The sequence below is a fragment of the Myxocyprinus asiaticus genome, chromosome 11 (assembly GCF_019703515.2).
Source record: "Myxocyprinus asiaticus isolate MX2 ecotype Aquarium Trade chromosome 11, UBuf_Myxa_2, whole genome shotgun sequence".
In the NCBI taxonomy this organism is placed as follows: domain Eukaryota; kingdom Metazoa; phylum Chordata; class Actinopteri; order Cypriniformes; family Catostomidae; genus Myxocyprinus; species Myxocyprinus asiaticus.
The window spans coordinates 26,258,765-26,272,296 of record NC_059354.1 but is presented as its reverse complement, the minus strand read 5'-3'; the positions used below and the strand labels follow the sequence as shown (position 1 = coordinate 26,272,296).

The following is a 13,532-nucleotide window of genomic DNA, read 5'->3' as shown; positions in this document are numbered from 1 at the left end:
GTTGTCTATGAGGCCCCAAATTCTTGCAGGTGATATAGCTGTCCATTCGTCTTGGCAAAATGCCTCCAGGTCATGCAAAGTCTTTGGTCGTCTTGCATGAACCGCATGTTTGAGATCTCCCCAGAGTGGCTCGATGATATTAAGGTCAGGAGACTGTGATGGCCACTCCAGAACCTTCACCTTTTTCTGCTCTAACCACTGGAGGGTCAACTTGGCCTTGTGCTTGGGGTCATTGTCATGCTGGAAAGTCCAAGAGCGTCCCATGCGCAGCTTTTGTGCAGAAGAATGCAAATTGTCTGCCAGTATTTTCTGATAACATGCTGCATTTATCTTGCCATCAATTTTCACAAGATTCCCCATGCCTTTAGAGCTCACACACCCCCAAAACGTCAGTGTGCCACCACCACGCTTTACAATGGGGATGGTATTCTTTTCACTATGGGCCTTGTTGACACCTCTCCAAACATAGCGCTTATGGTTATGACCATAAAGCTCTATTTTGGTCTCGTCACTCCAAATAACAGTGTGCCAGAAGCTTTGAGGCATGTCAAGGTGTTGTCGGGCATATTGTAACTGGGCTTTTTTGTGGCATTGGTGCAGTAAAGGCTTCTTTCTGGCAACTCGACCATGCAGCTCATTTTTGTTCAAGTATCGTCATATTGTGCTCCTTGAAACAACCACACCGTCTTTTTCCAGAGCAGCCTGTATTTCTCCTGAGGTTACCTGTGGGGTTTTCTTTGTATCCCGAACAAATCTTCTGGCAGTTGTGGCTGAAATCTTTCTTGGTCTACCTGACCTTGGCTTGGTATCAAGAGATCCCCGAATTTTCCACTTCTTAATAAGTGATTGAACAGTACTGACTGGCATTTTCAAGGCTTTGGATATCTTTTATTTCCTTTTCCATTTTTAAAAAGTTCCATTACCTTGTTACGCAGGTCTTTTGACAGTTCTTTTCTGCTCCCCATGGCTCAGTATCTAGCCTGCTCAGTGCATCCACGTGAGAGCTAACAAACTCATTGACTATTTATACACACACTAATTGCAATTTAAAAAGCCACAGGTGTGGAAATTAACCTTTAATTGCCATTTAAACCTTTGTATGTCACCTTGTGTGTCTGTAACAAGGCCAAACATTCAAGGGTATGTAAACTTTTGATCAGGGCCATTTGGGTGATTTCTGTTATCATTATGATTTAAAAAGGAGCCAAACAACTATGTGATAATAAATGGCTTCATATTTACATTTGGCAGACGCTTTTATCCAAAGCAACTTACAGTGCCCTTATTACAGGGACAATCCCCCTGGAGCAATCTGGAGTTAAGTGCCTTGCTCAAGGACACAATGGTGGTGGCTGTGGGGATTGAACCAACAACCTTCTGCTTACAAGTTCAGTGCTTTAGTCCACTACATCACCACCACTCCACTTCATATGATCACTATCCTTAAATAAAAGAGTTTTCTGCATGATCAGTCATATTTTCAAAATCAATGCCAAAATTTCACAATTTCTGCCAGGGTATGCAAACTTTTGAGCACAGCTGTACAGAACAGTATAAAAAACATAAAGAGTAGCAATTTAGTCTTAGCAATTAAGAACTTTGTCATGTCTGTCTTGATTGTTAAAGAAACAAACTGGTCTTTGAAGGTGAAATTATTTACTGGAAGAAGTTGGTACAAATAAACCTTAAATACAGAGGTTAAGGCAAAAGGTGGAGTTACATGCATGCTTTCCCCAAAAACATTAATGTGCATGCACTGTAAAATTTCAAGGAAAATTACAAAATTACAGAATTATAAAAGGGTAAAATATGCTACATCAGAATAAAGCAAACATAAAAAATATGCAAATCTCAAACACTGAAAAGACATGGAAAAATAATTCCTATTTATATATATAAAAAAATAAAAAATACAGTACAAAAATGTTTAGTACAAGCTTTTTTCAAGAAGAAAATAGACTAGTAGCCACATAACATTCAGCAGTTAAAGATTTGTATCCCATTTTATGGTGACTTGTAATCAAACATTGATTTAATTAGCTCATATAGTTTCTCCAAATCCTGTAATAAATACCATGAATAATATTATTTGGCAGTTGCCAAAAAAAAAAAAAAAAAAATTCCAAAACATATAAAGTGCAAAACACCATAATTTCAAAAATCAAACCTGCATTTAAACTCCCATCTAGTGTATAATATTCAAAAGTAGCTTCACTGATTTTTAAAACATTTTCTCCAAAGTGTTTGGGAATGTTGATATTACAGTATTGTTGCACAACTTGCCCACTGCTGCAAAGATTTTGTTTTTGATCTTGTAGTTGAACTTAAATGTCAGAGGACAACACTAAGAGCAGAATTCCTCAAAAGATACAGCAGTGAATTTCTATAGAATGCAAATATTGATAGTATTGTCTAAGCAGAATGCAAAACTGTCAGATGAGTGCTCAAATTCAGAAAATACCAAGATTTTTCTGATATAAATTCAGAAACCTATTTATGAATGTTTTGAAAATTTTAAATATCTCTTTCAATACTTCATTCAAAGACCTAAATCTAATTATTCTCCTTTTCTGATACCTCTAAAAAATAGACACTTTTTCCCCATTCCATCTATTTTTTTAACATTTCTTTTGATTAAATTACAATTAATTTATGACAGGTTTAGTTTAAGGGAAATCTAAACATTCTGTCAATGAAAAAGTTATGAAATTAAGAAAACTTATGTTTTCTCAGCACACCAAATTAAAACTTTTGGCTAGCTTTTAGTTAGCAATATGTTTGTCATAAAATGATTTACAGTTTTAAGAGCAGACAATCTTTGTGAATGTATTTTTATTTATAGTAAGTAGATTATTGTTATGAATAAGTCATTACAACCAAGTGAGTTCCTCTGAAATCAGATAAGGAAGTGTCATAGTAATGATTGCTGTTATATATGAACCTAGACTGTAATAATAAAGTTGCTTTTCTTGCCCTTTAGTGAACATTGATCTAAGGAATTGTGCTTTAAATTTAACCACAAAAAAAGAAAAAAAAAAACAATTAAAATATATTCTCACTGAAATATGCACATAAAATATAAATGTCCTGTCCTACCTGCATTCACCATTATCACATTACAAATCCTTCTACAAATACAAAACTTGTATCATAAAAAAAAAAAAAATGTATATATATTTTGAATCTTGAGTATACATCAGTTTGATATAATAATAATTTTGGCAACTGTCAAATAATCTCTAATGAGAGACCATTTTCAGAATTTTTGGTCTGTTTGATAGGAGCTGAATCTTTGGACAACAAACTTTACATAAGGAAATACGCACAAGTAGAACAAAGTAAAAAAAAAAAAAAAAAAATCCTTACACAAAGACTTACATAAAAAAGTGCAAACATGATCTCTCATTCTCTCTCTCTCTCTCATAAAATGAGCTGAAGTCTCCTGCAGATGTGGTACTTTTCCACACAAACACAATTAAAATAGATGTCAGGTATATTTTGCTTTCATCTGTACATACACACACACAACATATTCTTTTAGTAAAAAAAAATACCTGACGTAAAAGGTAAGCAGAGCAGAGACTATGAAATTATAGTGAGGCCACACTTCCCCTGAGACAATACCAACGTCTCCCAAAAATGGTTAAAAACAGATCTTTTACATAAGACACTGGGAGGACGAGTGTTTTGGACAATTCTAGGGTCACTAAAGGTCTAACTCAGACATCATATATTCTACACAACAGTAGATGTATATAAAAACCATCAAGAAAAATACTGTCTTTCATGTACATCTCTCAACTAGCTGTTTAATAAATATATGTATGTTAAATAAAGAATTTCATATCTCAAGCTAGGTTGAGCAAATTATGTATATGTCCATGATGACTATGGCAGGAGCATCAGTGAAGTGATGAGATAACAGTACTTACAAATATGGAAAACTATGTTAATGTTATCATACCTGCAATTAATCTAAAACATCTGGTTGCTGTCCAGAGAATTCATCTGTTGGTGGAGGTCAGCTGGTAACAGCAACGGTGCATGTCTGTCCACAGGAATTAGTGTGTTGTGTATGTGCGAGTTAGCTGAGTAGAATTATGCATGTGTGACTCATGTGAAGAGTGTTTGAGTAGTAGAAGTCTCATCCAGCAAAGCTTGGACAGTAATGCCAACTTTGATGAGCCCCTTCTCCTCCAGAATATGATGAGGCAGACATAACTTATCCTGCAGAGAGAGATTTAAAAAGAAGGAAATCAGAGCTAATTCAAAGACAAAAGAGTCAAAAACCTGAAATTATCAGGGAGTTTTAAAGTTTCTAGGCTTGGTGTATATATATATATATATATATATTACACACACATACTTACACTACCGGTCAAAAGTTTTGAAACACTTACTCATTCTTTATTATAATATATATATATATATATATATATATATATATATATATATATATATATATATATATATATATATATATTTTTTTTTTTTTTTTTTTTTTTTTCTTACATTTTAGAATAATAGTAAAGTCATCAAAACTATGGAATAAAAACTATGGAATAACATAAATGGAACTATGGAAATTATGTCGTGACAAAAAAAAAAAAAAAAAAAAAAAAACTGAAAAGCTGTGTTATATTTTATAATCTTCAAAAGTAGTCACCCTTTGCCAAGAATTTAAAGAAATGTACTTTTGACATTTTCTCAACCAACTTCTTGAGGTATCACCCTGGGATGCTTTTTAAACAGTATTGAAGGAGTTCCCATCTATATGCTGGGCACTTATTGGCTGCTTTTCTTTATTATTTGGTCCAAATCATCAATTTCAAAAACGTTTTTTTTTACTTTATTTTTTTATTAAATTCACAATTATATTTTTGTCTACAAAACTAATTTCAAACATTTAAGCATACACCTTCAGATCAAAAGATTTTTAAGATCATGAGAAATATTTCAGTCAAGTGTTAAATCTAAAAAAAAAAAAAAAAATATATATATAGCTTAAAAAGTCATGGACATTTCTGTAGTAAATATATGTTTTTCTAGTTATGCTCAGCTCTAAAATATTTTACCGAAATATTTCAGAAAAAAAGCATAGAAGTTGCTTTTTGAGTGCAATCTCTCAAAATTTGGTAACACTTTACAACAAGGTTCTATTTGTTAATATTAATGCATTAAGTATCATGAACTAACAATAAACAATGATGGCTTAAAAGCATTTAAAAAAAAATTAGTTAGTTCAAATTGTAATAGCTTATGTTAACATATATATACATTTTTTTTTTTTTTTTTTACCAAAAAAAACCTTATCCAGTAATCATGACTGGCAATGTATTAATGAGCTCACAGAAACTGCATACTCAAAAGGTGTGGGAATCTTTACCATCAAGAAAGAAACAATTAAAAAAAGTGAGCATTTAATATTATGGTGCTTCGAATACAGTTATTAAAACTAATAAAAGTCTCACCTCCTTTAGCAGTGATGCCAGCTATTGAAATCAATTCTTAACACAATTGAATGTTTGCACAATCTCAAACACTAAAGCCTGAACACACTTATTTTCTTAAGGCTAAAACATGGCATATCTTTAAATAACAGAACAACAGGGAGGAGAAAAAGAACCCAAACTGTACATTTATTCCTTTTCATTTACAGTGTCATAAAACTACAAAGCCTTACAAAGTCCATTAGCAGCAGTACTAAACATAACACAGAAAGATAAGTCAAAACGTCTACCAGGCTGCATTATTAAGAGAATAGAAGCATTCAAGCAGTCGAAAGAACCAATGCAGCCATGCAAGACTTTAAGCAATACGAACATCCAGTAGCTTTTCTGGAAAATAACAGTAAGTAATTGAGAAATGACACCAATTATTTTTTTCCCATTTTTAAAAGGTCCTGAACAGTCAATTATATATATATATATATATATATATATATATATATATATATATATATATATATATATACACTTTTTTTTATTTATTTTTTTTTGGTCAAAAAGGATGCTGAATGCAGCACCAATTATAACTGCAAACTGCTGAGATCACACTGACAAGGTTTAAAGCATTATGTTAAAAGAAGTGATGTCAAGAGCTTCACTGGCTTACTGAGGTCTAAGTGACATCATTACTGTCTGTTAATGGCTTCTTTTACATGCTTTCAAATACAAAACCAGCTCAAATCTGATGTTTTAATGAATACTTCTTATTTAAAAGACTCGCCTCTGCCTCTATTACAGATCACTGATAGAATACATGAATAAGATCTTATTCCAGACCTGGTCCTTCCTCATTGTTTGATTTGGCTTAGTCACACATTTGTGGAATGGAGTTTATTACATTAATTATAACTTCAATTTAGTTCTCTGTATATCATTTTGCTGTACAAATAATCAGGAAATGAAAGCAAAGAATCATTATTCCTATTCTGATCCCTTTCAATGGGAGAAAACATAATCAGCTTAAAGTAATAGACAATAACACACTGTAATAATTTACAAGGACTGTGCAGGATCTTTAATTATTCTCAATCTAAATAAAAGATTAACGTGATATACATTGGCAACATGATATCCCTTCTAACTATATATGCTGATCCTTAAAAACACTATTAGCCAAAAGCTGCTGCTTTTTACAAATAGTATAGATTAATTAGCCCTTATGCTAATGATTAATGTTTTTAATCAGATTTAATTACATACTAGACTTCAGTGCAAAAACATTATTTTGCTTTAATGGCATCTTGGCTGTTGCTTACTCAAGTGTCTTGATATTATTGTCTGCCTACGTCCTGCGCGTTATTTCTGTGAAGCAGACCAAAAATGCACTTGATTTTATTGCTGATCATTGGGATGACTGGTATCCATAGACCTCCATAAGTGTTTGAATTACTGTGGTTTTGTCATGCAGATGCAAATAAATCTACTGCTTACGTATTGTTTAGAATTGAATTTCTCAAGAGTACCAACAATAATTTGTTCTGCATTTGTTTGTTTAGCAGTATAACTGTTGAAATTCAGTGTTTTGCAGTAGGTGTTGAAAGTGAGGGCGTGTCCATTTTCCGCTCCTTATTTAAAGTGCACAGTGCACCTTGTAGATTACTTTAAATAATTTTTTAAAAAGTGTTCTTACAAAAATGTTTTGTATTTTGAGTTACAGTATGTGTTATGCATGGTTTCTCCATAGCCTAATCAAGAAGCAAGTGTTGGTGAAACTTATGAAATGATGAAACTACAAATCGCAAACCTGTTGTCTTTAATTCTAAATGTGCTCTGACCAACAGGGCCGAATATCTTTGTTTCTCCCCCCATAAATCAGAATGTCTATATTAAGATTAAATTTCTCAAGTCAAACAGCCCAGATTCCATCCACTTTTCGTGCTATTTTGTTATCAACAAAATTTGCCATCTTCTGCCTGTTTCCATTCAAATGGCCTTTTATCGATAAAAATGGTGTGCGTGATGACGTTGTGCTTAAAAAACACTTTGTCGCATTAAGTTTTGGTTTATCGCAAAAGAAACCTGCCCTTAAGCCGTTTCCATACAGAAATGTGTGTATATTGCTAACTGTGTTCCTTTTGCCTCCCAGATGTCCCTATTTTTTTTTTTCCTACAATGTTTTGGTAAAATGGGGTGAGTATTGAGGCAATTCATTGAAATTAGTGAGCTTACTGTCATTTTAATTTCACAAATAAATGCAGTCAGAAGACAGAATTGCAATCAAAAGGGAGCAGTTGCCCTTCTGATAGGACTGTAATATTGGTCCTGATGTTGCGCCTATCACAGGTTGTCACCGGTTCCGACCCGAAAGCGAATCGTGATGGCCCTGTTCAAGCTGGCAACCTGCACCAAGTAGTGGGGGAACTTTTGGTCTTAGTATAAGGACCATCCATCCATGTGTATATATTGTGTGCACAGCTACTAAAGAAAAATTTATGCAGTGTAAAATCAGGGTTTACATATATGAAACATTCCTGATATTCAATAGGCAATTTTGAACAATCATCTAATCTAAAGCTTCACCATCACAACTGCATTATGTCCCGCATATTTGTCCAGCAACTTTTAACGACCAACTGAACTTGATTATCATCTAAAATTAATTTTAGCGTCATAATGCAATTTACATTTTCTGAAGAAGCTCAGCAAATGTGATCCGAGGTAAAGAGAGTTAGATTTCAAATATTTAAATGTTTTAAAATGTTCAAAAGCTCGTTTTCTGAAAGTGAGCTCAGCATTGGACAAATAGTTCTGATAGTTTATAGTCTTGAAAAAAGTGTAGAACATTCTGAGAATGTCATTCGGCCAACTTTTTCTTTCTAAAGAACAGGGTAAGGCTAAATTACGTTTGTGTGAAAAAAAAAGCAATTATATAGGCCTAGGTCTAAAAATATTATTTTTTTCATTTGATAATTATTTTATTTAATGCTTTATTCATTTGGTAGGCTAATTTATTTAATTTAATACAGGGAATTTTACCGGCATTTTTTCAAAAGCTAAACAATTTTATAGAATTGGGCTATGTTAGTGCTCCAAAAAAGCACACTGAAGCTTTTCTCCTGGTCTTGTGTATTTATTTTAAATTTAAAACATTGTGCACAGAAATGATGTTTTTTTTTTTTTTTTGTATTGTGGACTAATTCTATGACTGCCATCTATTCTGAATGGTGTGGAAAAGCAACTTTAATTTAATTGCGGTAGCCATCAGTTTATTTATAAATCACAAACAGTGGCCATTAATTTGTTCTCTGTGCACTTGTCAATGTGCATGATACGAGATATGTGTTGGCAGTCTTTGAAGTATCTTGTTTGCAGCATCGGATCTGTGATATGCCGTTAAGATCAATCCATAATCACGTACAATAAATTGGCTTTCACTGATGTATACCATCGTCATGGTTAACACAGGCTAATGATTGGGGTAAATTCTGTCATGTGACATTACCTTTTTGCGCTAATGCCAATTTTCTAGACAAAAAGTGTTTCCAAACCAGTTTTTTGCGACATTTGAAGTATCGACATAGAGTTTATGTGCTAGAGTTAAATGGAAAAATATTAGCAGCTTTATTTTGATGCGCTAAAACTTTTTTTCCACGAAAAGTCCTTGGATGGAAACGTAGTTATTGTGGTCTTCTTAGACTTTGTGCTCCATTCACTTCCGTTCATACTCCTATGAATGCATGAGAGGAAATGCAAGCACATGCAAAGAAGTTGTCTTTTACTACCACTAGAGTATTTAAACATCACAGATTGACATCTTAGATCAAAACAAACAAAACAAACTTCAAAGCTGCATGGTTTCAAGTGTTCTGGGAAAGTGGAGTGGATGGTGTATTTGAACATTTTTATAACTATTTTTGTTATTTATACAAAACGGAAGCGCTAGAGCATGACATCATATCCAGTTGTCGATATTCATTGTGGGCACAAAAGTAATTTTGGATGCTCAAAGCCTAGTGTGACCACATCTTAACCATCCCAAACTGTGCTTTCTAAAATCAATGAATGATACTGTATTGTGTTCTCTGTGTATATATATGTTATTTAAATTCACTCCAGCTGTAGGCCACAAACAGCACCACCAGACAGAAAACATGTAGCAGACTTGAGCCAATCAGATCCCATATTTGCCAGGAAGGGGGTGGAGTCTGAGTGGACACGGGGACAAGCTTCTTCCCCTCAGTCTTTCTCTCCCGGTCACTCTCCACCTTTCCTTCCTTCTGCTTTGCTCCTCTGCTCTCCAGCATGAGCAAGGCCCCGACCACGGCCCAGACCGGCCTAAGGTTACACTGCAGAATGTCATAAGCCGAACAGAGAGAAGACTGGGAGAGATTTAAAACATGGATGGGATGAGAAAGAGCAGAAAGAGTGTACCAAGAAGGGAAAGAGGCAAAGAGAATGAGTTATAATGAAAGAATGGAAGTCATTTGAATGAATGGAGGGAGACATGATCAGAGAAATGAAGAAAAATTAAAACCAAAATAAGGAAAATGAGAAAAGAGGAGAGATTGCCCATCCAAAAACAGAGAAAGGAAGGTGATTAGCCACTGATAAAGGTCAAAAGGTAAAAACAAATGCTTGGTGCTCATCAAACGCTTTAGCAAGAATTTCTTGGGTCATTCTCATTAAACTGTGACATTTCTGTGCTATGTTTGTCTTTAATGACTTACTTTACTGAGATAAGTAATAGGGTACTGCACTTTGTTATATTATTTGATAGATTTTACTCGGTTTAGAATGTAATTCAAATATATAATGTATATACTGTGTATATATACACACATTCACCGACCACTTTATTAGGTACACCTGTACACCTACTTATTCATGCAATTATCTAATCAGCCAATCGTGTGGCAGCAGTGCAATTCATAAAATCATGCAGATGCGGGTCAGGAGATTCAGTTAATGTTCACATCAACCATCAGAATGGGGAAAAAATTTGATCCCCCCTATGCATATGGCATTTAAGGCCCTGCTACTTTGGGCATTAGGTGAGGAAATATGAGAAAGTTCAGCAGTAACCTTTTCAAAGGAAATTACGAGGGGAAAAAATGCACTAATGGCAAAATTTCCTGAGAACGACCCTCATACTACCTTCAGAAAAAGAAAGAAACTCTTTGAGGGAGCAGCTGTGGCTGGCGTAAGGTGTGCTGGGGGAGATGCTGTTAGCAGGTGCACAAATTGGATGGTGGTTAGCAGAGTATGTGCAGCATATGCTGCAAAAGCCAGTAAACCAAAGCAGTGCAGGTCAAGTTAGACAAAGCTTTGCTTAGCTAATGCATAACTCCACTTAAAGACTACTCTCAAATGTGAGAGCACAACCCAGATTAAAAAAAGCAATGGTGAGTTTTAGTACGGTCAGAATGCCAGTGGTAAAATTTATTTTATTTATTTATTTATTGTTAATTTTCAGGGACAATGCACAATACATTCTCTGTTAACCTCTCTCATCAACAAGGCATTTCCATCCACAGAACTGCCGCTCACTGGATGTTTTTTTTTGGCACCATTCATTGTAAATTCTAGAGACTGTTGTGCATGAAAAAACCAGGAGATTAGCAGTTACAGAAATACTCAAACCTGCCCGTCTGGCACCAACAATCATCCATGCGATTATCTAATCAGCCAATCGTGTGGCAGCAGTGCAGTGCATAAAATCAAACAGATATGGGTCAGGAGCTTCAGTTATTGTTCAAATCAACCATCAGAATGGGGAATTTTGACCGTGGCATGAGTGTTGGTGCCTGATGGGCTGAACTGAGTATTTCTGTAACTGCTGATCTCCTGGGATTTTCACGCACAACAGTCTCTAGAATTTACTCAGAATGGTGCCAAAAACAAAAAAAGCATCCAATGAGCGGCAGTTCTGTGGACAGAAATGCTTTGTTGATGAGAGAGGTCAGAAGAGAATGGCCAGACTGGTTCAAACTGACAAAGTCTACGGTAACTCAGATAACCACTCTGTACAATTGTGATGAGAAGAATAGCATCTCAGAATGCTATTCTGCGGGTTGGCACTGTTTTGGCGGCACGAGGGGTACCTACACAATATTAGGCAGGTGGTTTTAATGACCTGGGGCGCTGTATCATGGCTGACCCTGCACTCTGACCCCAGCCTAGCTGGGATATGTGAAAAAGAAGAATTTCACTGTATATGTGCAAATGTATAATGTGTGATGAATAAAGAAAATTAATAAAATTAATTAATTAATTAATGTTGTGGCTGATCGGTGTATATTGCAACAGATCGTACACTTTTAAAAATAAAACACCATACAAAAAACTAAACCAAAAAAAATACAAATATCTTGATATACAGTACTGAATAAACAAGGCTCACCAAGGAAGCCCAAAATATGTCAAGAAATTAAACTAGCCTTTTAAAAATCAAAATAGCAGGCATGAAAGACACATACTGACAAAGCTAGTTGCCATGCAGACTCGTAGTAGCTCTGCTACTACAGATACAAGCTATAACAACTACAAGCTAAACATGTAGCAGCTTCCTGTAAGACACACTAATCAGAACAACCAGTTGTGAATGGCTTGGACCAAGCTCAACCCATAAAGCAGAAGACAGCATCTGGGTTCACCTCCTTTCGGTCTTACAAGAAAGGCCAGTTATATTGTATATGTTATTGTAAATTTAATTTCTGTGGGCAGAACTTCACAACCGATGGAAACCTGTCAGAAGTTTGAGCAAGAATGCAAAAAATTAGAGCAGTCGCAAAATTGACCAAAAAACCTCACTTGGTTCACACATTCACTATCTAAATGAGGACATACCACTGCCATTGACTTCTATTATATCTAATATATATATATATATATATATATATATATATATATATATATATATATATATATATATATATATATATATTTTAGGGCTGTCAATCGATTAAAATTAATCAAATTAATCGCAATTGATTGCATGTATAAATATCTGCTTAGAAAGCCCCTCAAATAACAATAATTCAATAAATAATGATTAAATACTTATAAATAGTTATATTTAAATCATTATAAATAAAATATATATTATACAAAAATAATAATATAGATAAATAAAATGCATTACATCATTGTGGCACACGATTAAATATGAAAACAAATGGTAACACTTTACGATAAGGTTCCATTTGTTAACATCAGTTAACATGAACTAACAATGAACACTACTTTTACAGCTTTTATTAATCTTAATGTTAATTTCAACATATACTAATACATTTTTCAAATCAAAAGTTGTGTGTTAACATTAGTAAATGCATTATGAACTAATATGAACTTAAAATCAACAATTTTATTTTTTATTAACTAATATTAACAAAGATTAATAAATGCTGTAATCAATATATTGTTAACTGTTTGTTCATGATACCTAATGCATAAACTAATGCTAACGAATAGAACCTTATTGTAAAGTGTTACCAAAAAGACAATTCAAAAAGTGGCTTTAGTATGCAATATTTTGTATATTTCCATATTACTGAACTTATGTCATCTGCCTATCATTGGCCTACAGTTCACACAATCCATTTTGAAATTGAAGTCGTCAATCAGTCCGAAATAGATATATTATGAGGGCTTTTCTACGGACGTGTCAATGCACACCTGCGTCAGATGCTTTAGGAGCGTCTCGTCATAAACATACCGTTTTTAGGTCGCTGTGTCAAGTTTGAAGCTTAGAAAAATACGTCTTGAGATCACTTCGTTCGTATTTGCGCTCCATCAAGCTGTGTTTGAATGCAGGAACATGTTCCCATCTTGTTTTGTTTGCTGTTGGTGAGTGTGGTTTCTTCTCTTTATAAGCGCTTTGCCCAAACAGCTGAAGTTTCGCTTACAGCCCCCTGGAGAAAACAGGTGGTACTTCAAGCTTGAATTGCTCAGATGGAAGGAATATCCCTTATTATGGTCCGGGGACATGATTACTTGCGTTATTTTTTATTTTTATTTTTATGCGTTATTTTTATATAATTAATTGCACTGAATTAACACGTTAAATCGACAGCCCTAATATAT

At 34.2% G+C, this 13,532-nt stretch overlaps 1 protein-coding gene across 3 annotated transcripts in view; it reads right to left on the bottom strand.

The window, feature by feature from the left end:
* Positions 1 to 1,639: 1,639 nt before the first annotated feature.
* LOC127448382 (leucine-rich repeat and calponin homology domain-containing protein 1-like) overlaps positions 1,640 to 13,532 on the bottom strand; it is a 115,599-nt gene continuing 103,706 nt past the window's right edge. For 2 of the 3 annotated variants that reach the window (XM_051710859.1, XM_051710861.1), the window contains one exon: positions 5,979 to 9,826. In XM_051710859.1, the coding sequence (XP_051566819.1) occupies positions 9,545 to 9,826 (282 nt within the window). In that variant the 3' untranslated portion in view covers positions 5,979 to 9,544. Of the gene's footprint in view, positions 4,228 to 5,978; positions 9,827 to 13,532 lie in introns of those variants that run through there. The other variant, XM_051710860.1, reaches the window with a different exon arrangement.